At 38.2% G+C, this 22756-nt stretch overlaps 1 protein-coding gene across 1 annotated transcript; it reads right to left on the bottom strand.

Moving 5' to 3' along the window:
* Positions 1-12741: 12741 nt before the first annotated feature.
* Positions 12742-14521, bottom strand: LOC111901048 (receptor-like protein kinase HERK 1). The gene is made up of 2 exons (XM_023896915.3): positions 13509-14521; positions 12742-13321 (listed from the first exon to the last, which is right to left on the bottom strand). The coding sequence occupies exons 1-2, from the start codon at positions 14418-14420 to the stop codon at positions 12983-12985; spliced, it is 1251 nt and encodes a 416-aa protein (XP_023752683.1). The 5' UTR covers positions 14421-14521; the 3' UTR covers positions 12742-12982.
* Between the last annotated feature and the right edge of the window lie 8235 nt (positions 14522-22756).

The following is a 22756-nucleotide window of genomic DNA, read 5'->3' on the forward strand; positions in this document are numbered from 1 at the left end:
TTGCAGAGAGAAGGGAATAAGAGAATGAAGGGAGATCTTGAAGTGGGTACTTAAAAATTTTAGAATTTTAAGAGGATTTCGTTTCCCTCTTTTAAAAACGCGCGTTTTGAGTAAAAATCATAAAGCGACATTCACAGAGGACGCACATTTTAAATAAAGTGCCCTCCGTATTTTTAATTTTTTTTATATGAGACATTAATTTAAGGGCACGCAATAATGCGTGACCTAAATCCTTAATTTTTTAAAAGAGATAACACTTTTTTAATGTCAATCTCTTTTGCGTAACATAAATCAATGAGTGTCGTGGTTTGCGCGTCATAAAAGGGTCTTTTTCTTGTAGTGTAATCTCGCATTTTGACATCATATTGTAATTGGTTTTGAACATGTAACTTTTGACAAATGTAAACTTTCAATTATATATATGATGGTTGTATTGCTTTCTTTACTATGTATTCATTTGTTACGTTACCACATGAAGTCATCCGCCCCCGAACGTTTCCGCCGTTCAGGTTTGGGGGTGTGACACAGGAGGAGGGAGATCGAGTTGGAGACTCAGGAAAGGGAGGACGCGGAGTCACAGGGGAGAGACCGGCGGCCAACGCAGTCGCTGATGGGTTTTGGTCATAAGACATCCTATGTGCTCATACAAACCCTAATGCTTGGATCTAGGTTTCTCTATTGTACATGCAAGTATCCAAGACTATAAATCCTAATTCTAGCATATGGGAATCGATATTAATATATAATTAGGTTTAAGATGTTACCTTGATTGTTATGTTGCAATAACAATCCCAAATCTCCTTGTATTGACTTTGGAAGGCTTAGAGTCACAAGTGTCACTCCTCTAATGGCTTACAAACACCAAGAGCAAATGGAGAAGATATAAGAAGAGAAGGGAGGTATAAGAATTCGTCCCTAAGAAGCCTTGGGAAGGTCTGGACGAAATCAAGAGCCAAAGGGGGTTTATATAGGTGTAGAGATAGGGTTTCAGTCCTTATCCTTATCTAGTTGCTTGCTTACCAAGCAACCCATAAGATAAGCCTTGAATCCTTATCATAGTCGAATTCTAAGGTCCTTATCACCTCAAATTCGTCCAACCTATCCTTAAGATAATCCTTACCTTATTTTGTAACTATCACATAATTACAATTCAGCCCCTCTAGTTTAATTAATTACATTTGACCACAAAATTAATTCTTAATTAATTATGGACCAATATTAATTAAACAAATATGATTTCTCTTTTAATATATTATTCTTATAACATATTAATAAATCATAATAACCTCTCTCTCTATTTATTTCTCCAATCAAGTTGCTTTGGTGAAGGCAACCCAAAAGGACCATGCACCATCGGGTCAAGTACATACCAAAATAGTTATGGACTTAGACACTAATCCAACAGTCTCCCACTTGGATAAGTCTAATAACTATTATGCGTATGACTTTAGATCCTGATCTATAATCGTAGCTTTCCAAAGCCGCTGTCAACTCTGATCATATCAGATACGCGTGTCCTTAGATAAGGGATCATATATTTGTCCATTCTAAATATCATATGAGATATGATTTCAAATCATTCTCTTTGTACTATATCTCGATTCCCGATTTATGACGACTGACTAATTGAACAAATCAAATTAGCCCTAGCCCGGCCGAGCATTTACGTTTGTCATCACTAAATCATCGAGGGGCCCAAAGATATCGCTTTTATCCTACTTTGGATAAAAGGAACGGATAAACTCTGATACAATGTTTGCTTGCACTCACTCACCGAATCACACACAACAATATGTTTTATAACACCAAGTTACTAGTGCGTTTACATATTATCAATGTGCAACCGATTCGCAAGATACAACTCACACATCTCGGTTTCAAGAATATAAGATGTTATCGTCTCACCAATCACTCGTGACACAATCCATGGAGTGATCCAAGTGAGCGTGGGTCTAATACAATGCTCAAATTCATATTCATAAGCACTCATGAACGTTGCAGCAAACATTTGCTTATGTCTAATGCTCTTTAGACAATCCACACACCAATTCACGACAGTCTTCATTCATATCTACTTCCAACATATGAACGACTGTGGCCCGTTAGAATAATTCGATTATTCTTAATAAATTCAATTATTCTGGAAGTCAAAACATGCAAATGTGAAACACAAGAATAATACTAATCCCATATGGCCTCAAACCTTTGAGTATAAATAAAACACCTTTTATTTATCACCATATCGATTACTCATTATTTGTCGTTTCGGGTAATCAACTTCTTACTTGAATTACAACACTTGTCCCATGCTCCTAGCATGCACAAAATGTTTACCTATGGTTCTTACTTTGTGAAATAGATCACATTGAACACATTTCCAATCATTCTCATTTCACAACTCCAAATCCTTTTCATAAGTGAAAAAATATCAAATTCTTGCTACTTATAAAATATGCTAGATTCTAACATTTTATGCAATGAATCCTTATCATAGTCGAATTCTAAGGTCCTTATCACCTCAAATTCGTCCAACCTATCCTTAAGATAATCCTTACCTTATTTTGTAACTATCACATAATTACAATTCAGCCCCTCTAGTTTAATTAATTACATTTGACCACAAAATTAATTCTTAATTAATTATTGACCAATATTAATTAAACAAATATGATTTCTCCTTTAATATATTATTCTTATAACATATTAATAAATCATAATAACCTCTCTCTCTATTTATTTCTCCAATCAAGTTGCTTTGGTGAAGGCAACCCAAAAGGACCATGCACCATCGGGTCAAGTACATACCAAAATAGTTATGGACTTAGACACTAATCCAACAGTCGCAACCGGCAACCAAATGGCTAAGGCAAATGATTCGAGATCAGGAGGCCAGAAGGGCCGCACTTGTGGCAAGTGCGGCGAGAGTCATGAGGGATCTTCCTGGGCGGGGATTTGCTAGAAATATGGCAAGGAGGGGCATATGGCGAAGGATTTCCCTAAGGATTTTGCAGTCTGTTTCCACTGCAATAAGACCAGCCATCGGAAGGCCAAGTGCCTGCAGCTTGTTCAGGGATCAACCTAGGGTTCCACTCCTGCTGCGTTGCGTGCTACTGATGTTCGGCTGGTGAAGGCCGAGGTTCCGAAGGCTCTTGGGAGTGCTTTTCAGCTGAGAGTGGAGGAGGTCCGCGCAACACCTAATGTCGTGGTTGATACGTATTTCATTATTTATTTATTTATTATGAGATTCCTTTTTTGTGATTATTCTGGGCTATATTTAGGTACATTTCTTGTGAGTTCTGTACATGCTTTAGTGTTATTTGACTCGGGTGCGAGTCGATCCTTCATGTCTCTAGCCTTTAGTCGTCACACCGGTATCCGACGTGAGGCGTTGAGTCGACCTCTGAGGGTTTCTATAGCAGAAGAGCATGCGGTTTTTGCTACAGAGGTATTCCGAGGATGTGTACTGGAGATTTTTGGTGTCGAGTTTCCGATTGACCTGGTACCGATCACAATGGGTGATGTTTGCGTCATCGTGGGCATGGATTGGTTGAGCCACTTTGGAGCAGTGATCGACTGCGAGCGTCAGTTGGTGACTATATAAGACCCTAGTGGGGGAGTGCTTACAGTGTATGGCGAGGGTACCAGATCTGGGTCAGCTTTTGGCTCTGCCGCCAGGGCAAGGCAGAGTTTACAGCAGGGTTGTATGGGATTCCTAGTGTACGTGATGGATTCGCGGACTATGTTAGAGAGGCCAAGTTCTATCTCCGAGGTTCCGATAGTGTGCGAGTTTCCTGATGTTTTTCTCGAGGAGCTGTTGGGTGTGCCTCCCGAGAGGCAAGTGGAGTTTCGGATTGATTTGGTTCTGGGAGCGGCGCCTATCGCCAAAGCACCTTATCGCCTTACGCCGCCAGAGATGCAAGATTTATCCTCACAGCTTCAGGAGCTAATGGGGAAGGGATTTATTCGACCGAGTAGCTCGCTGTTGGGAGCACCGATCCTTTTTTTCAAGAAAAGGATGGTTTACACCGGATGTGCATTGATACCGGGAGTTGAACAAGTTGACAGTCAAGAATCGTTATCCACTTCCGAGGATCGATGATTTATTCGATTAGCTTTAGGGGGCATCTTGGTTTTCCAAGATTGATTTGAGATCTGGATATCACCAGATGAGAATATGCGAGGAGGATATTCAGAAGGCGACCTTTAGAACTCGTTATGGGCATTACGATTTCGTGGTGATGCCTTTCAGGCTCACCAACGCACCGGTAGCGTTCATGGGTCTCATGAACCGGGTGTGCAGGCCTATGTAGGACTGGTTGGTGATTGTGTTCATCGACGAAATCTTAGTGTATTCAAGATCCAGAGAGCAGCATGAGGAGCATCTGTGAGAGGTTCTTGGGGTACTGAGATCGGAGAGGTTGTATGCCAAATTCTCCAAGTGTTATTTCTGGTTACGAGAGGTCTAATTCCTGGGACATCTCGTTAATTAGAACTAGATTTTGGCCGATCCAACCAAAATTGAGGCGGTTATGCGATGGGAGGTGCCGAGATCCCTATCTGAGATCAGGAGTTTTCTGGGATTGGCCGGCTACTATCGTAGATTTATCAGGGATTTCTCCAAGATTGCGGTTCCTCTCACCAGGTTGACCCGAAAAGGGCGTTACTTTTGTTTGGAGGCCTGAGCAGCAGGCATCATTCGAGACTCTTCGCCAACGATTGTGTGAAGCTCCGGTGTTATCCCTTTTGGAGGGAGTAGAAGACTTGGTGGTCTATTGCGATGCGTCCATCTTAGGGATGGGTACAATGTTGATGCAGAGGGGTCATGTGATAGCTTATGCATCGAGGCAGCTGAAGCCTCATGAGACGAGATATCCCACCCGTGATCTAGAGTTGGGGGCGGTGGTGTTTTCCCTCAAGATTTGGCGTCATTATCTTTATGGTGTTCGGTGTACCATATACACAGACCACATGACCCTAAAGTATCTCATGGGTCAACCCAACCTAAGTATGAGATAGAGGAGGTGGTTGGATGTGGTGAAAGATTATGACTGCAAGATCTTGTACCATCCGGGCAAGGCTAATGTGGTGGCTGACGCCTTGAGTCGTAGAGCCGATAGTGGTCTGATCCGAGATGTCTGTATGCGGATGACGGTGATGACTCCAGTATTAGATACCATTCGAGAGGCTCAGGTAGAGGCCATGAGACCGGAGAACCGTAAGAGGGAGCGGGTGATTGGGCAGGTGTCCGAGTTTACGACGGAAAGTTGAGGCCTTATGACTTTCCGAGGGCGGATTTGGGTGCCCTATACTGGCAGATTTCATTATACTCTGATGGAGGAGGCGCATAGATTGAGATTCTCGATCCACCCAGGAGCCACTAAGATGTACTTGGACCTGAAGAGAGATTATTGGTGGCCTTGTATGAAGAGGGACGTGGCTTGGGTAGTCAAGAGGTGCTTGACCTGTCGTCGGGTTAAGGCCAAGCACCAACATCCTCATGGCAAGTTGTAGCCACTAGAGTGTTGGATTAGGTGTCTAAGTTCATAACTATTTCTGGGATGTACTTGACCCAGTTGGCATGGTCCATTTGGGTTGCATGGCATCATGCATTTGGATAGACCAAAATGAGAGAAATAACACTTAAGGTTTATTAACATATTATAAGTTCTAATATATTAATAATATTATTTAATTAGTATTGATCAAGAATTAATTTGGAATTAATTAAGTGATCAAAAGAAGACTAATTAAATATATGGGTTGATTGTGTAAATCACCCATACTTTGTGACAACCGTCAATTTTCAGTCGAGTCAAAGTCAACGAAAGTCAACAAGTCAAACCGGTCCACTCATTTTGCCGTGAGTACTAGAGCTTACGTTAAGTAACTCCTAAACAACTCTCTATTCTAACGAGAGATCCTAAATCAAAAAGTGCGTACATCTAGATCTCCTTAACCTAAAACTGTGGTACGTGGCGAGCCAAACCGATAAAACAATGTCGCATACTCATCGGGAGTATGCAAGATCCTTAAACAAGGCGTAACGGGGCTTACGGACCCTGCATTGCAAAGCCGAACACTCAAAAAGGTCACCAATGAAACCTCTCTCAATCGTTTTCACTCTATCTCTTCTTATGTCAAATCTCTCCCAAATCTCTCTAAGTATGTGAAATCTCTCCCACATATCTCTTTGTATGTGAAATCTCTCCAAGTATGTCAAATCTCTCCCAAATCTCTCTAAGTATGTGAAATCTCTCCCACATATCTCTTTGTATGTGAAATCTCTCCAAGCATGTCAAATCTCTCCCAAATCTCTCTAAGTATGTGAAATCTCTCCCACATATCTCTTTGTATGTGAAATCTCTCCAAGTATGTCAAATCTCTCCCAGATCTCTCTAAGTATGTGAAATCTCTCCCACATATCTCTTTGTATGTGAAATCTCTCCAAGTATGTCAAATCTCTCCCAAATCTCTCTGAGAACGAGGAATCTCTCTCAAATCTCTCTCGAAATCTCTCCCAACTTTCTATAATCACTCGGGGCATCCCGACTCTTGAATTTGGCGAAAACAGCCCAAAAACGGAAGTCTATGCGAAAAACGGACCTTAGGAACCGAAACCCCCCTTAAGGAACCGAAAGTACTATTCATCAACCGAACCGAGAGTACTGTTCATGAACCGAACCGAAGCTGCTGACCCATGAACCGAACCGAAGGCACTGTTCATCCGAGCCGAACCCCGCATAGAAGGAAGGTCCGAACCGAAAGTACTGTTCATTACTGTTCACAACAGTTCCTTCGGTTCTGGCCTCACTTCGGACCGAACCCTCGCCTTCGCTTCGGACTGCTTCTCATCGGACCGAGCCTTCGCTTCGCTTCCCGCCTCCGGATTCAGCCTCTCGCTTCCGAACCATGCCCCCTTCTGACCGAACCTCGGCCGAGATCCGAGGAGTCTCGCTGGAAAGCTCATTTTCACCCGGTTTCGCGTAATTTTGCGTTTTAATCCCGTTTTTAATTATTTTAACATAGGAATTTCACTCAAAACTTTATTTTAAAATATAAGACCCCTAAATTAATAATTTAATCACATTTTAAGGATAAAACCTTATCCAAAAAGGAGTTGGTAAAGTACAAAAGAAGAGTGTTGACCTTACCTTAGTTTATGACGCAAGCAACCCCCACACCCACTCCATGACAACCCACACTCCTCCCCACCATACCTTGTACCTTTTACCCCTTTTCACAAGCCATCCCCACGTTTTTAAGAGCTGGATAATCATCCTCTCTCCTCATTTTCTCTCATTTGCTCTCATTTCACAAGAAGATCAAACTCTTTTCTCTCTCACTTTCTCTCTCTAGAAATTCGAGATTCAAGGGCTGATCTTGAGTTTTTCCTCCACATTTGGTAAGCATAATCCATTTCCTTTATGATTATCTCAATTATTTCCACCCAAATCATGGGTATCTTACACAAACTCCATTATATTTGTGTTAGAGCTTCGAATCTTCAAGGATTCTTCAAGTGTTTTTGGGTTGAACACTTCTCTTCTTCAACACTTATCTACTGAAATCACACAAGGTGAGTTCATACCCCTACATTTTCATGTTTTCTCAAGTTTTTAGGGGGGGAATACAAGTTAAAACACTAAGAACATAACTACATTTTTCTAACAGCTTTCATCAGAAAAGTTCAACTCCATTCACGGACTGTTTTGGACATCTTAAACATTTTTTTTTTCAAAACTGTTTTAGGTGCATGTAGTTCCACTTCTTAGCTTTAAAATGACTACTTGCACATCTCCATACGATTTTTCTACAATTTATGGTGATTTTTACAAAACTGCCTATCATTTCAAACATCAATCCGGACCAGTCTGTGATTATGGACTCTTTCACATAAGTAAGAAGTCATTAAAAATTATAATAAAAATTATGAACAAACTAGACTCATTTTCCAAACTCTCAGAAGTTACAGAACTTGATTTGGACATTTTATGATTTTTCTACAATTTTTCCAATAACAGTTACAAAAAATATTATTAACAGAAAAACTCTATAAATTTCATTTCACCTTGTAACATGTTGAGCAAGGTATACATCGTTATGTGATTATGTGTAGTTGCAATATATGACAAATTTTATATCCTTACATAGACATACATCAGAAAACAAATGGATTTACACCTCCACAAGTATGACAAATATATATATATATATATATATATATATATATATATATATATATATATATATATGATATTACGAGGCTATATCCATTAAAATATAGACATTGATAAATTATGACAAGTAAGGCCTACGCTCACCACCCACACAAACAATTGATAAACTATAATAGGTATAGTTTAGGGTTATTTATATAACAAACACATTATTAAAGGCTTTACACATACAAAAGAGTTATTGCCTCTATGGACGATTATGATAATCTATAACAAGTATGGTTAAGCCATTATACCCCCACAAACGAACACGCTAGTTATAATCGGTATAGTTATGGTAAATATATATTACAAACAATGTAATAAACTATAATAGGTATAGTTTATGTTTCATCTACTCTAGGAACTTAATTACAAGAAAGGAATTCACCATCACTTTCGATAAGCTATTCATATGCATAGTTCAGGTTCACTAATCTCTATTACTCCCCAGTGAACTATGATATGTATATGTTATATTCACAATCACCATCACTTTTGATAAGCTATTCATATGCATAGTTCAGGTTCACTAATCTCTATTACTCCCCGGTGAACTATGATATGTATAGGTTATATTCACAATCACCATCACTTTCGATAAGCTATTCATATGCATAGTTCAGGTTCACTAATCTCTATTACTCCCCGGTGAACTATGATATGTATAGGTTATATTCACAATCACCATCACTTTTGATAAGCTATCATATGCATAGTTCAGGTTCACTAATCTCTATTACTCCCCGGTGAACTATGATATGTATAGGTTATATTCACATTAAAGGTTCGCATTGTTAGACTTCAACTATAATCGTTGAGCGTATATGCTTGAGTCATACAAGAATTTAGTCTGGATTGGCTTAGAATTGGTGGTGCCCGCCTCATCTCCTGTTCCTCGTTGGGTTGTGGACCTAGGGCAGACCCACTACATTCGACGTTTTATCTAACTTAAATCTTATATAACTTATATACGCTGGAAAATTATAGGGGAAATCTACGGGTCAATCTAGGATACATCAACACATCATATAGGAATATTCTGTTTACACCTAACTAAGAAAATATTGGATTTTCTGGATTCATATCCTATCGCTTTTAAAAGGAAAACGGTTTCTACTCCAAACAAAACTCTTATGAACTCACCAACTTAATTGTTGACACTTTTCAAAACTACTTGTATACTCAGGAAATCAGTGAAACAGGAAAACTTCAGCGCTTTGAGGATGGGACGTTAAACCGTCAACAATTTATTTTTGTCATCATAATGTAATTGATTTTGAAACATGTAAACATATACTTTGGTGTAACTTTTTCAATTATATTTATGATGGTTGTATTCACTTTGAGCACTATTATACATGTTGTGATACTGTACATGAAGTCCTCCACCCCTGGACGTTTCCGCCATCCTTGGTTTGGGGGTGTGACATACTTGTATAGTGGGTTAATGCTCCATGGATTATCAAGTTGGGCTAAAACCCATAGGATGCTCCATGGATGTTCCATGGTGTCTTTGAACCCATGGATCACAAAAAGTTGGCAATTAACATTGATATCACAAGTTACAATGTCAATAATAAAAGTAATATTTATGGGATATCAAGATTAACCGAGAATGCAGAAATAATTGATGAACTTGAAATAAAGAATCTTATTCCACAGGTTTTATTTCAACAGTTATATTTAGCTTTTACCACATTGACACAACAATATATGACTCAATAGCAGTTTGTTTTGATCCTATGATGCAGCCAGCTAATTCTGATTCATTCATGATTGGTTCTTTAGATATTGGTTCCCATGAGACCAAAGTTGTCAAGGTTGTAGCTTTTAAATTATAATTTTAAAATATTTTGTTTAATGTATAACAACTAAGTAATTTTTTTTAGGATTCTTTTTCACAGATAGGTGAAAATTTAACACCGTCTGCTAGGGACAACTTAACTGCAACAAGTCCTATAAAGTTGATTTCTACACCAACTTATTTGAAAAGAAACCTTGCTACATGCATAGATCTTGATGAAATGGAGAATTTGTCAATATCTAAGACTGCTCGATTGTCACCACCAGATGAACAACCAACGCCTCTTTTGGTGCCCAAGAAAGAAAAGTAAATGTATTTTACTTTTACTAACAATCTTAGTTCATGGTTAATTTTGTTTCCGCATCATAGACTCCTAATCCGTATAGATTTTTAAATATTTTGGTTTTGAAGGGGTTTTGTTTGGGATTTGATGGTTTTTGATATATTAGATTGAAGAATCCTATGGATTATGTTTCTTGTATTATTTTGAATGACTAGTATAAATGTGTTATTAAATTCAGAAGGAAGGTCATCACTTTCTAAATTTCAAATAAAGGGTGATTTGGTCTTTTATTTTGGTGTAGATAAATTCCGGTAATGTTAAAGTTGATTTTATGGTTCTAGGTTCTTTTCACTGGAAAAAGAAAGATAAGAGGAGATGTTTAGAAAGGAATCCAAAAATTAAAAAATATAATAATATGCAAAAGGGCATTTCAGTCTTTTTTTGAATTTTGGCATATGTGACAGCTCTCTGGTCAGTTTGGATATTCGATTTTAGTCTAGATAGAAAATTTTCCGTTTTACTAATTTTTTTTTCTCATTTTAACATCAAATTACTGTTGGATAAGGTACAAACTATCTTAATAGTGTGTGTGTGTGTGTGTGGTGTGGGGGGGGGGGGGGGGGGTTAGGTGATTTATAGTTTTTAAAATGAATACATATGTAAACATACATATCTTCTTACAATTTGCAGGGGTAATATGGGAAATCGTGTAATGAATTCGATACATGCCTTTATCCAGTTGAAGAGCCTTAAAACTAAATTAGGCACTTGAAGAGCCTTTTTAGAAACGTTATGCACAAATTCAGAATCAAACTTTAAGGACAATTTGGGAATCCGGATTCCACCACTATTGGACTAACATCCTTTTCAGCCATATTGGTTGTTGTAATTTCCAGGCATTATCTGCAACCAAAGGGTAACTTTTCATTTTATTTTCATTTTCTGCATTTAAGTTAGTTAGGGTAATATGGGAAATCATCAAATTACAAAGTATCTTAATAGTGGGAGGGACATTTTAGGCAATTTATAATTTTTGAAAAGAATACATATGTAAATATACATATCTTCTTACAATTTTCAGGGGTAATATGAGAAATCATGTAATGAATTCGAGACATGCCTTTATCCAGTAGAAGAACCTTAAAACTAAATTAGGCACTTAAAGAACCTTTTTAGAAATGTTATGTACAAATTCAGAATCAAATTTTAAGGGCAATTTGGGAATCCGGATTCCACCGCTGGTACTATTGGACTCACATCCTTTTCAGCCATATTGGTTATTGTAATTTCCAAGCATTATCTGCAACCAAAGGGTAATTTTTTCATTTTATTTTCATTTTATGTATTTAAGTTAGTTAGGGTAATATGGGAAATCATCAAATTACAAAGTATCTTAATAGTGGGAAGGGCATTTTAGGTAATTTATAGTTTTTAAAAAAGAATACATATGTAAACATACATATCTTCTTAGAATTTTCAAGGGTAATATGAGAAATCATGTAATGAATTCGAGGCATGCATTTATCTAGTAGAAGAACCTTAAAACTAAAATAGGCACTTGAAGAACCCTTTTAGAAACGTTATGTACAAATTCAGAATCAAACTTTAAGGTCAATTTGGGAATCCGGATTCCACCACCGGTACAATTCGACTCACATCCTTTTTAGCCATATTGGTTGTTGTAAGTTTAAACTCTAGATTCATATTGGCATTTTAACAAACAACTTTTATGCAATACAAGGAACCAACCTCTCCGTCCGTTCCTAGCATTTATTATTGGAATCTGGATTCCACCGTGGAACACACTGTCAATTTATGGGTTCCTAAAATTTGGGTGATTTCCTCAAAAAGATCACCAATATCTTTGTTTTCTTTTTCATTTTTCATGTGTGTTTTCGATTTGGGTTCCCTAGTGTTTCAAAAACTTAAAAATTATAGATTCGTGAAATTTAAGTCCATTACACGGATATCAATGTTATTTATGTAATTTTTCAATAATATGGCAAAAAATCAATATTGTCTAAAATCATTTGCAGAAAAACAAAATAAAATATCAAACAACATTATAGGACCGAAAACAATAACCCGATGTATGTTCAAGAAATAAATATAAAAACCATCAAATCCAAAACAAAACCCATTCAAAACCAACAAAGTTTTAAATCTAAGCAGCTTAGGAGTCTATGATGCGAAAACAAAATTAATCATGACTTAAAATTGTTTGTAAAAGTAAAATAGATTTACTTTTCTTTCTTGGGACCAAAAGGGGCGTTGGTTATGTGTTATTTTTCCAACATAAAACACTTAATTTTAAAGAGAAATGGTTATTTATACGGTTATGTCTTATGTGTTATTTTTCTTGGTTCATATAAAAAAGTGACGTTTTTAATGAATAATGTAATATACCTAGAGTTCTAGAACTCGCAAACCGGATGTGAAGTTAATCAATTTTGGCGGCTTCGCCTAAATTTTTAATTCGTGTGTGGCCCTGACAATGTTTTCGAATCCAAATCACAATCTTGACAAAATCGTCAACAAAAACCGGCGACGAAGATACTAACTAAACCGGCGGCCGATTGTAATCGAGAAGTCTGTTACCATATTTCCTTCATCCGCAGCCGCGGTCGCTGATTATGAGCTCCCTCCGCAGCTCCTGATCATTCGATTTGAGTTGACTCACCGACCGGGTTTGGGAGCAAGATCGGTTCGGCAGATAGGGCAAAGTAGGTGATTCTCGAGCCAAGCATCGATGCACTCAGCATGAAAAACATGATCGCATTTGGAGATCAACCGGAGAGTTTCTTCGTCTTTGAATACGTTAAGACAAACGACGCATTTCAGTGCTCCTTTTCCGATCTTCAGTTCCTTCACAGCGGAGTAAGCAAAGGTCGGGAACCTCTCAACATTTCTCCCAGCTTGTTTCTTTTGAGGAAGTAGATTTGGATTTTCTTTTACTGGTGTTGAAGATGATGATGCCAAGTTGACATTATTTGCAAAAACGACGTTTCTTTGTTCCTATGAACACCAACAAACAAGTTACGACGCAATTAATTAATGATCCGAAAAATAAACTTCCAAAAACATTGTTTAAAAATAGGAAATTAGTCCTGTTTGCTGTTTCCAGCCTTACTATTTCAATTGATTTTTGAAACGTTTGTTGATTTTAGCCTAGCAATACAGTGCAAAGAGTTATAGAAGATACCTGATATTGGAGTGCAGTTTCAATCTTTTTCACGATCAACTCCATAGATGGACGTTTTTTCTGCTCTCTTTCCAAACATTTAAGCGCGAGTGTTACGAAGGTATCAAAAGAGTTTTCTTCAATTTGTTGCAGTAGATTAACATCGATAATTGTATCCCTGATTTTTTCTTTAGAAGAGTTCTTAACGAATGCAGGTAGGGATCTTCGCATATCATCATAGCTATAATCAACACAAAGCCTTGAGCACAAAACTTCAAATAGTACCACTCCGAATGAGTATACATCGGATTCTTTTACGTAAAACGTTGTCTCTAGAAACACAGGATCACAATACCCAAGAGTGCCTTTGGGTTCGGTGATAAGCATAGAGTGTTTTTGATTGGCTGGGCCATATTTGGAAAAGCCAAAATCTGCAATTTTCGCATTCCAATTTTCGTCCAATAAGATGTTGGCGCTTTTGATATCACGATGTAGAACTCTTTGTTGGCCTTCTCTAGGATTGTGAAGGTACTCCAAGCCACGGGCAGCTCCAAGACATATCTTGAGACGTTGAACCCATGTGAACTTGGGGTCACGTAAATGATTGTCGAGGCTTTTCTTCGGTGCATACTCATACACGAGGATTCTTTCCTTACGTTGATAGCAGAAACCGAGGAGTGAGATGATATTGTCATGTTTATATTCCGAAAGCAACATGATCTCTCTCCAAAAATCAGCATCCCCATGATTTGAAGGAGTCAAGCGCTTTACAGCAGCCATGGTTGGACCGTTAGATTGGATGAGTTCTCCCCTATACACCTTCCCAAATCCACCTTCGGCAAGAAAGTGAGTGTCACCAAAGTTGTTGGTGGCCTGTTGTATGCGTTCAAGTGGAATTTTGAGGTGCTGATATTCACCCATGAAAGAGGACATTGTGATAGTTGACTAAAATTTAGATTCTAATCGGAAGGATTGTAGAAGCTAATGAATCATACAATTTTTTTTCCATGTAACATGACGTTGTATTTAATTATAATGGAACTCCTCCCTTCCCCACGACATTGAAAAAAGGACATTGCATTTTTCAAATCGCCTAGTTATAAAATATAGAATTTATAAAACGTGTTGGTATTTCTTTTTAACAATTTGTTCTTTAAATATAGTATATTGTGGACTTGGCTAACAAAGGACACATGATAGAAATGGAATATAATTCGACGATGGGGTGTTGATCTTTGATTTGAATTATTAAAAGTATAAGATACTTTTATGTGGTAATATTAAAAAGAGGAAATCACCATAATAACTAATCACGTTTTTTTTTTCTTTTTTAAATAGTCAAAAAAAGATTTTTTTTTTCTAAATATCTACAATTTTTGCAGGTTGCTAAGGCTAAGCGGAGTGGGTTGCCAAATACCATCGTCAAATTTACTAAACAGCTTGGAACACCGCCCCCTAACACTCGCTAAGGGGCTCGCCACTAGAGGTTCGTCACTGTGTTGGCGAGAAGAGAGAGAAGATGAGAAATGAATACGATTGGTCCGTGTGTGGTTTGACCGGATTACTTTTTTTTTAACCGGCAATTTTTATTAAAATGCGCCCTAGCAAGATACTAGGGGCAAATAGTACAAAGATAATCTTCAAAGAAGAAAGCATACATTATGTATAGTTTAGGGGTGAGACACACCACTTATTCCAATCCATTTTGTCACCTATTTTTGTTCTATATTTTCTCCACGTAAATACTGTGGCTTTGATGAAATCCATAATTTTCGCCGGTTTCAATATCTCGCCTCGAAAAATTCGATCATTCCTAGCCTTCCACAAGCTCCAGATAGTTCCGTAGAGAATACAAGTAAGAGTCTCTTTCTTCTTTGGACAATGTCCCCAGTTCCTCGCAAACACTAGCACCTCATTTACTCCAGAGAAATACCCAAGGGGAATTCCACACCAATTAAGCACCATACATAAGGTTTCCTTCGCCATACTGCAGGAGGTTAAAATGTGGTCTGCAGATTCATTTTTGATCTGCACATAGACCGCACATCGGGGAAGTAACAGGGATGTTTCTTCTCTCTAAAGCCTCAGCAGATGGGATCCTCCCCTGTTTGGCGCGCCATACAAAACTTGTCATCTTTTTTGGGACCGAGTTCAGCCACCAAAATTCACCATCACCAACAGGGTGGTGTGCTTTGTCTAGTCTATTCCGTAGCTTTGCCACACAGAATTTCCCATCCATCACATAGTCCGATCTCCAAGTTAAGCCCCCGTCATGCGTATTCAATATCTCCTTTACTTCAATATTCATTTTCCAAAATCTATTCTTAATTTTGTCAATACTTGACCATACCCCACTCCTCTTCGGTTTTGCAAAACAATACCAGGGTCTGTTTGTAGTGTTATGAAACCCGCTTATGATTTGGGCCCATAGAGATTGCGGGCTAGTTTTGAACTTCCACCACCATTTGGCAAGAAGGGCCAAATTTAGATTCCATATAGAACCCACTCTTGCCCCGCCAACCTCCTTTGGGGCTTTTAGTTTGTCCCAAGCAACCCAATGCACAGTCTGCTTTTCGTAATCACACCTCCATAAGAATTGCCTTTGGATTTTTTCAAGTTCTTCTATGATTCCAACAGGGGCAGGAAATAATGAAAGGTAAAATGTTGGAAGTTTCCCAAGAACCGAATTTACCAAAGTCATTCTCCCGCTAAAACTTAATGACTTTGCCTTCCACAAGGATAGTTTGGATCGGAATTTGTCAATAATTGGTTTCCATGCTTTTTTTCTATTCATGTTTTCTCCTACTGGTACTCTAAGGTAGATAAAAGGGAGGGAAGAAGGAGCACATCCTAATGGCCCCGCCCAACGACATACCTCCTCAAAGTCAGCTCCGATACCAAAGACCTTTGACTTGTTAAAGTTCACCTTTAGGCCCGATACAACATGAAAACATCGAAGTATTCTAGCAAGATTGAAGACATTTTTTTGTTGACCAATCACCAATAAATAAGGTGTCATCTGCATAAAATAAATGGGAAAGTGAAATGTTAGTATTTGGAATGGAGATACCATCAAATATTCCTTTTTCCTTAGCTGCTTTCATCATAATGTTAAGGCCTTCCATCGCCATTATAAAAAAGAAAGGAGATAACGGATCTCCTTGTCTAATTCCTTTAGATAGTGGGAATTCCGCCGTTGGGCTGCCATTAACCAGTACCGACGCCCTCGCTGACTTAAGGCATCCGTTTATCCATCTTCTCTATCTTTCGCCAAAGTTCATCTGCTCCATAATCGAGTCAATGTACTCCCAATTTACAGAATCAAACGCCTTGTTAAAATCTGCTTTGAATAGTAATATTTTCCTGTCATTTTTTTTTGTTCAAGAACACACCTCGTTTATTACCAAGGGACCTTCTAATATATTTCTCCCTTCCACAAACGCCAATTGAACATCATCGATGCATGTACCAATATGTTTCCTCACCCGGATTGACAATGTTTTGGCAACAATCTTATATAAAGCACCAATGAGACTTATTGGTCTATAATCGTTTAGAGATAGTGGGTCTTTTGTCTTGGCAGCAAGTGAGATAAAAGACGAATTACATCCTATGGAAAAATTACCCCTCAATTCAAATGATCTCACAAAACTCATGATATCATTTTTTAGCAAATCCCGATAAGTTTTAAAAAATTTAAATATGAAGCTATTCGGCCCCGGGGCCTTATCTGATCCACAGCACCATAATGCATTCTTGATTTCCTCAACCGAGAAAGGTAACTCAAGACAGGAACTCGCCTCCTGGGAAAGTTTTTTGAATCTGTTGCTCCGAATTTTTGGTCTATTAAGCCATTTTTCTGTGAATTTGACAGAAAAGTGCTGGAAAACCTCATTTTTTTATAACGTCAGGATTCGTGACCCATTGACCGTTAACCAATAGACCATGAATTTTGTTCCTCCTGTTTTGGTTATTCACAAAACCATGAAAAAAAGAAGTGTTTTCATCCCCATCAACCACCCATTTTATTTTCGCCTTTTGTTTCAAATCCATTACCGCCACTCTTTCAAGATCTACTATTCTACTAAGGCATTTGGACTGATTCTCCAGCTCATGAGGTAACAATGCTCTAGATTCCGCTATGGTATCTAACTATGATATCTTGCTCCTGCACTCTGCCAACTCCTAAGTTTCCAAAGCAAACCCGAGTTTCTGCCATTTCGTAATTTCTTTCTTTAAGAACCGAAGTTTGGCAGCTAAGAAAGCATCAGCACACCCATGACCTTTAAACTTCTTCCATGCCTCCACTACAACTTCATGAAAACCCACCCTTGATATCCAAGAGTTTAAAATTTTGAATGGTCTTGGACCAAAGTCCTCACCAGATGTTTTCAATACAATGGGACTATGATCAAATAGTTCTCTAGCGAGGACCATAACTGAGGGTCTGGGGAAGGAATCCATAAATTTATCACATACTAGAAATCTATCCAGTTTGCTCAGCTTACCACCATCTTCAGGTCTGAAAAAAGTGAACTTATATCCCCCCAGTCTTAAATCGTGAAGAGCACATGAGAGAATAAATTCATTGAAATCAGCAGCAGACACATTGCAAAATTTGGAATTTATCCTCTCCTCATGCCTACGAACAGTGTTAAAGTCCCCATCAAGAACAAAATTCAATTTAATAAGCTTTGCTTTGCAATAAAAATGGCGATTTTATTGGAAAGAGAAGAAGATAAAGCGTCTCAGTTTTTTCAAAAGAAGAGAAGATAAAGTAGATGAAATATAATATATTTATTGAATGGTCCTTGTAGTTTTACTTTATCTATAAACTTAGTCCCTTGAGTTTTAAGATTCTTTTTAAAGTGAAAGCTATGTTTCCTAATGATATCACAATGATACAAATTTATTTATAATAATATAATAATAACTAATTACAAAACAAATAAATAATTAAATTTAGTAATACATTGGTAAAACAAGTTAAATTAGTGATATATCAATATTTTGTAGCATATAGTGTTAATTATCACACATTCAAACTTATTGGGTAAATTACATGAATGGTCCCTATGGTTTGGGCTAATCTGCACACTTAGTCCTTAAAGTTTTTTTTTTTAATTCGGTGCGTCCCTACAGTTTGATTTTGTTTTGTGGTTAGTCCCTACCAGATATAAAATGACATTTATACCCTTTTTGAATTCTTTTTTTAATTATTACCTTATTAAAAGTAATATTCTAATAAAAAAATACATGAGGGTCCTACCCCACCCTCAAGCTTCTCTTATCTCTATGGTTTATGAACTCTACAGTATATGAATAGACCTTCGTCTTCTTCACTTCTTCAATAACGGAGCTCCGTCACCAAACAACAACCTGTAAATTTCATCACCATCTCCCTGTTCCACTGAAAGCTTCTCTAGTGAACCCTCATCCTCATGTTTTGTTCCATACTCCAAGATCCGTTTCTACAACTTCAACACAAGATCCTGATGGGTTTTGGCCATATGAACATTCCTATGTGCACATGCAAACCCTAATGCTTGGATCTAGGTTTCTCTAATTAAACATGCTTTGAATCCAAGACTTCTAATGACTAATTAGGTATAAGAACAATACAAAATCAGATCTAGAAGTTTACCTTTGAATCTATTGTTTGATCTTGTTGTCTTGGAGCTCTAAAGTCACAATTGTCACTCCTCTAATGGCTTACAAACACCAACTAGCAAGGAGGATGATTTGAGAGAGAGGTTAGGGAAGAAATTCGGCCAGGGTTTTCTTTCTTTTGAAGAGATGCCTATTTCCCTTGCCCTAGGGGTCTATTTATACTTGTAGGCTCCTAGGGTTTCACCCTTAAACCCTAGTTGGATAATCTTTCCTTAAAGCAATCCAAATCCTTACCAAAGATAAGCCTTGGACGAATTTGAGGCTATCCCAAGCCCTAGAATTCGTCCATCCTCTATCCATGGAGGATTTATAGCCCAAAGTGTAACTATCAAACAATTGACAGTTTATACCATCTTATTTAATTAATCTCTTTAAGTCACCAAATTAATACTAATTAATCTATGACTTATATTAATCAAATAACAATATTATTATTCCTTATATTATTCTCATAATATATTAATAATATCTATTTTCTCATAATAAATCATCCTATCAAGTTGCTATGGTGAAGGCAACCCAAAAGGACCATGCACAATCGGGTCAAATACTTGCCTAATATAGTTGCAGCCTTAGACACTATTCCAACAGTCTCCCACTAGGATAAGTCTAGTAACTATATGCACAAGTACAATTTGATTTGCAATAAAAGACGCTGTCAAAATCTGATCTAATCAATCTTGTCCTTAAGATAAGGGATCGTACAGTCCTCTGTTAGATATCAGGCTGACAATTCTATGGAATAATTAGTCTAGCATTTAGGTTTCTCGATCTCTGATTTATTTGACATAGAACTTAATCGAACACATCAATTCAGTTCTGACCGGGCCCGGCACATAATTCAAATCAAATCATCGAGCGACTGAGATATCGCTTTTACCTTCTTAGGATAAAAGTTACAAATAAACTTCGACTTATATGCATTTACTTATTCATTAATCAACTATACACAACAATGCGTTTTATAACACAGAGTTACTGATGCGTTTTCGCATTATCAATGTACAATCAATTAACAAATAACAAACCATATATCTAGGTTTTAAGACTATATGATATTATCGTCTTGCGATCACCCTTTTATATCATATTCCATAAGGTGATTCCAGCAAGCGCGGGTTTGTTCCAATGCTCAAAACCAGTTCATAAGCACTCATGAATGTCGCATCAATCTTTTGCTATGTCTAATACCATTTAGACAATCTACGCACCAATTCACGACAATCTTCATTCATATCTACTTCCAACATATGAATGATTGTGGAGAATTTGAATAATTCGATTATTCTTAATAAACTCAATTTTTCTGGAAGTCAAAACATGCAAAGTGAAACAATAGTTAACAATTAACATAAGACAGTAACATTACTCATAAATAAAACTCCTTTATTTAATCATCAAATGTTAATTACATTTATCTATTACACGTTTCTAATACTATCTAATCTATGCTAATATCATCCTTCAGCCCAATACTCCTAGCATGCTGCAAGTGCTTAACCCTACTCAGTCCCTTCGTAAGCGGATCTGTTGGGTTATCTTCTGATGATATCCTCTTCACTACGAGTTGTCCTTCTTCTACACGATGTCTTATAAAGTGATATTTTCTTTCGATATGTCGAGATCTACCATGATCCCTCGGTTCCTTGGTCAAGGAAACCGCTCCTTCATTATTATAGAAAATCTCCATGGGCTCCTTTATGGCGGGTACAACTCCAAGGTCACCAATGAAGTTCTTCAACCATATCGCCTCCTTCGACACTTCGCTCGCTGCAATGTACTCTGATTCGCACGTTGAATCAGCTACGGTTTCCTGCTTGGAACTTTTCCAAGTCACTGCTCCTCCATTCAGGGTAAAGACCCAGCCCGACTGCGAACGGTAGTTGTCCCTGTCGGTCTGAAAGCTGGCATCACTATACCCTCGCACCTTCAAGTCATCACTCCCCCCGAGGACTAAGAACCATTCATTCGTCCTCCGAAGGTACTTAAGGATATTCTTCACCGCAATCCAATGGGCTCTGCCAGGGTTCCCTTGATATCTACTAACCATGCTCAAAGCAAAGGCTACATCAGGGCGAGTACAAGTCATAGCGTACATGATTGAGCCAACTGCGGAAGCGTATGGTACTCGGCTCATTTATGCTATTTCAGCTTCGGTACTCGGACTTTGAGTCTTACTCAACTTGGCATTACTTTGTATCGGTAATTCTCCTTTCTTCGAGTTTTCCATACTAAAACGTTTTAGTACTTTCTCTAAGTAAGTGTTCTGACTAAGTCCTACTAGTCTCTTACTTCTTTCTCTCACTATCCTTATTCCCAAAATATAGGAAGCCTCTCCGAGGTCCTTCATAGCGAAGCACTTCCCGAGCCAGGACTTAACCTCCTGCAGAGTCGGGATGTCGTTTCCTATGAGTAGTATGTCATCGACATACAAAACGAGAAAGCTAACTATGCTCCCACTGGCTTTGACATATACACATGATTCATCTTCGCTTCGTACAAATCCAAACTCTTTGACTTTCTCATCGAAGCAAAGATTCCATCTGCGAGACGCTTGCTTAAGTCCATAAATGGACTTCTCAAGCTTACACACTCTATTCGGATGCTTTGGATCCACAAACCCCTCTGGCTGAGCCATGTAAACATCCTCAGCCAACTTCCCGTTAAGGAAAGCGGTCTTGACATCCATTTGCCAAATTCATAATCATGAAATGCGGCAATAGCTAGCATCACTCTAATAGATTTTATCTTCGCAACTGGTGAGAAGGTCTCATCATAGTCAACTCCGGGAGTTTGAGTAAAGCCCTTCGCGACCAATCGCGTTTTATATGTGTGTACGTTTCCATCCACGTCGGTCTTCTTCTTGAAGATCCATTTGCACCCAACGGTCTTACGTTCGGGCACATTATCAACCAAATTCTAAACTTGGTTATCATACATGGATTGGATCTGGCTATCCATTGCCTCTTTCCATTTTGCAGACTTCGGGCCTGCCATGGCTTCCTTATAGCTATTAGGTTCATCAAGGTTTATTAGTGTACCATCACTAATATACGTGTCCCCTTCAGTAGTAATATGAAATCCATAAAACTTGGGTTGAACTCTAACTCTTTCGGAACGTCTAAGAGGTAAGGACTCGTCAATCGGTTCAACCGGAGTTTCCTCCTCGGGTTGAGTGCCAGCGGTAGAGGTTCCTTCATCTATCGACTCTTGAATCTCTTCAAGCTCGATTTGCCTCCCACTGTCTCCTTGGCCTATGAGTTCTCACTCTCGGAAAACTCCTCTCCTCGCAACAAAGACAACATTGTCCTTCGGTCTATAGAAGAGATATCCATAGGATTTCTGCGGGTATCCGATGAAAATACATTGCTCACTTCGAGGTTCGAGCTTGTCGTGAGTATCTCGTCTTACGAAAGCCTCGCAACCCCAAACCTTGATATGTGCTAACGAGGGAGCTTTCCCTATCCACATCTCGTGAGGTGTTTTGGCAACCTTTTTAGTAGGGACTCGGTTAAGGATATGGGCGGCAGTCTCTAAGACATACCCCCAAAAAGAGATTGATAGTGAAGCACGACTCATTATAGAGCGAACCATATCAA

This window comes from Lactuca sativa, chromosome 4, assembly GCF_002870075.4.
Source record: "Lactuca sativa cultivar Salinas chromosome 4, Lsat_Salinas_v11, whole genome shotgun sequence".
NCBI classification, from domain to species: domain Eukaryota; kingdom Viridiplantae; phylum Streptophyta; class Magnoliopsida; order Asterales; family Asteraceae; genus Lactuca; species Lactuca sativa.

What these genes read in the sequence shown, in the direction of transcription:
- LOC111901048 (XM_023896915.3), bottom strand. Translation starts at nt 14,420, where the DNA reads ATGTCCTCTTTCATGGGTGAATATCAGCACCTCAAAATTCCACTTGAA. An exon ending in AAACTGCACTCCAATATCAG is followed by an intron (nt 13,322 to 13,508) that starts GTATCTTCTATA and finishes TGGTGTTCATAG; the next exon opens with GAACAAAGAAACGTCGTTTT.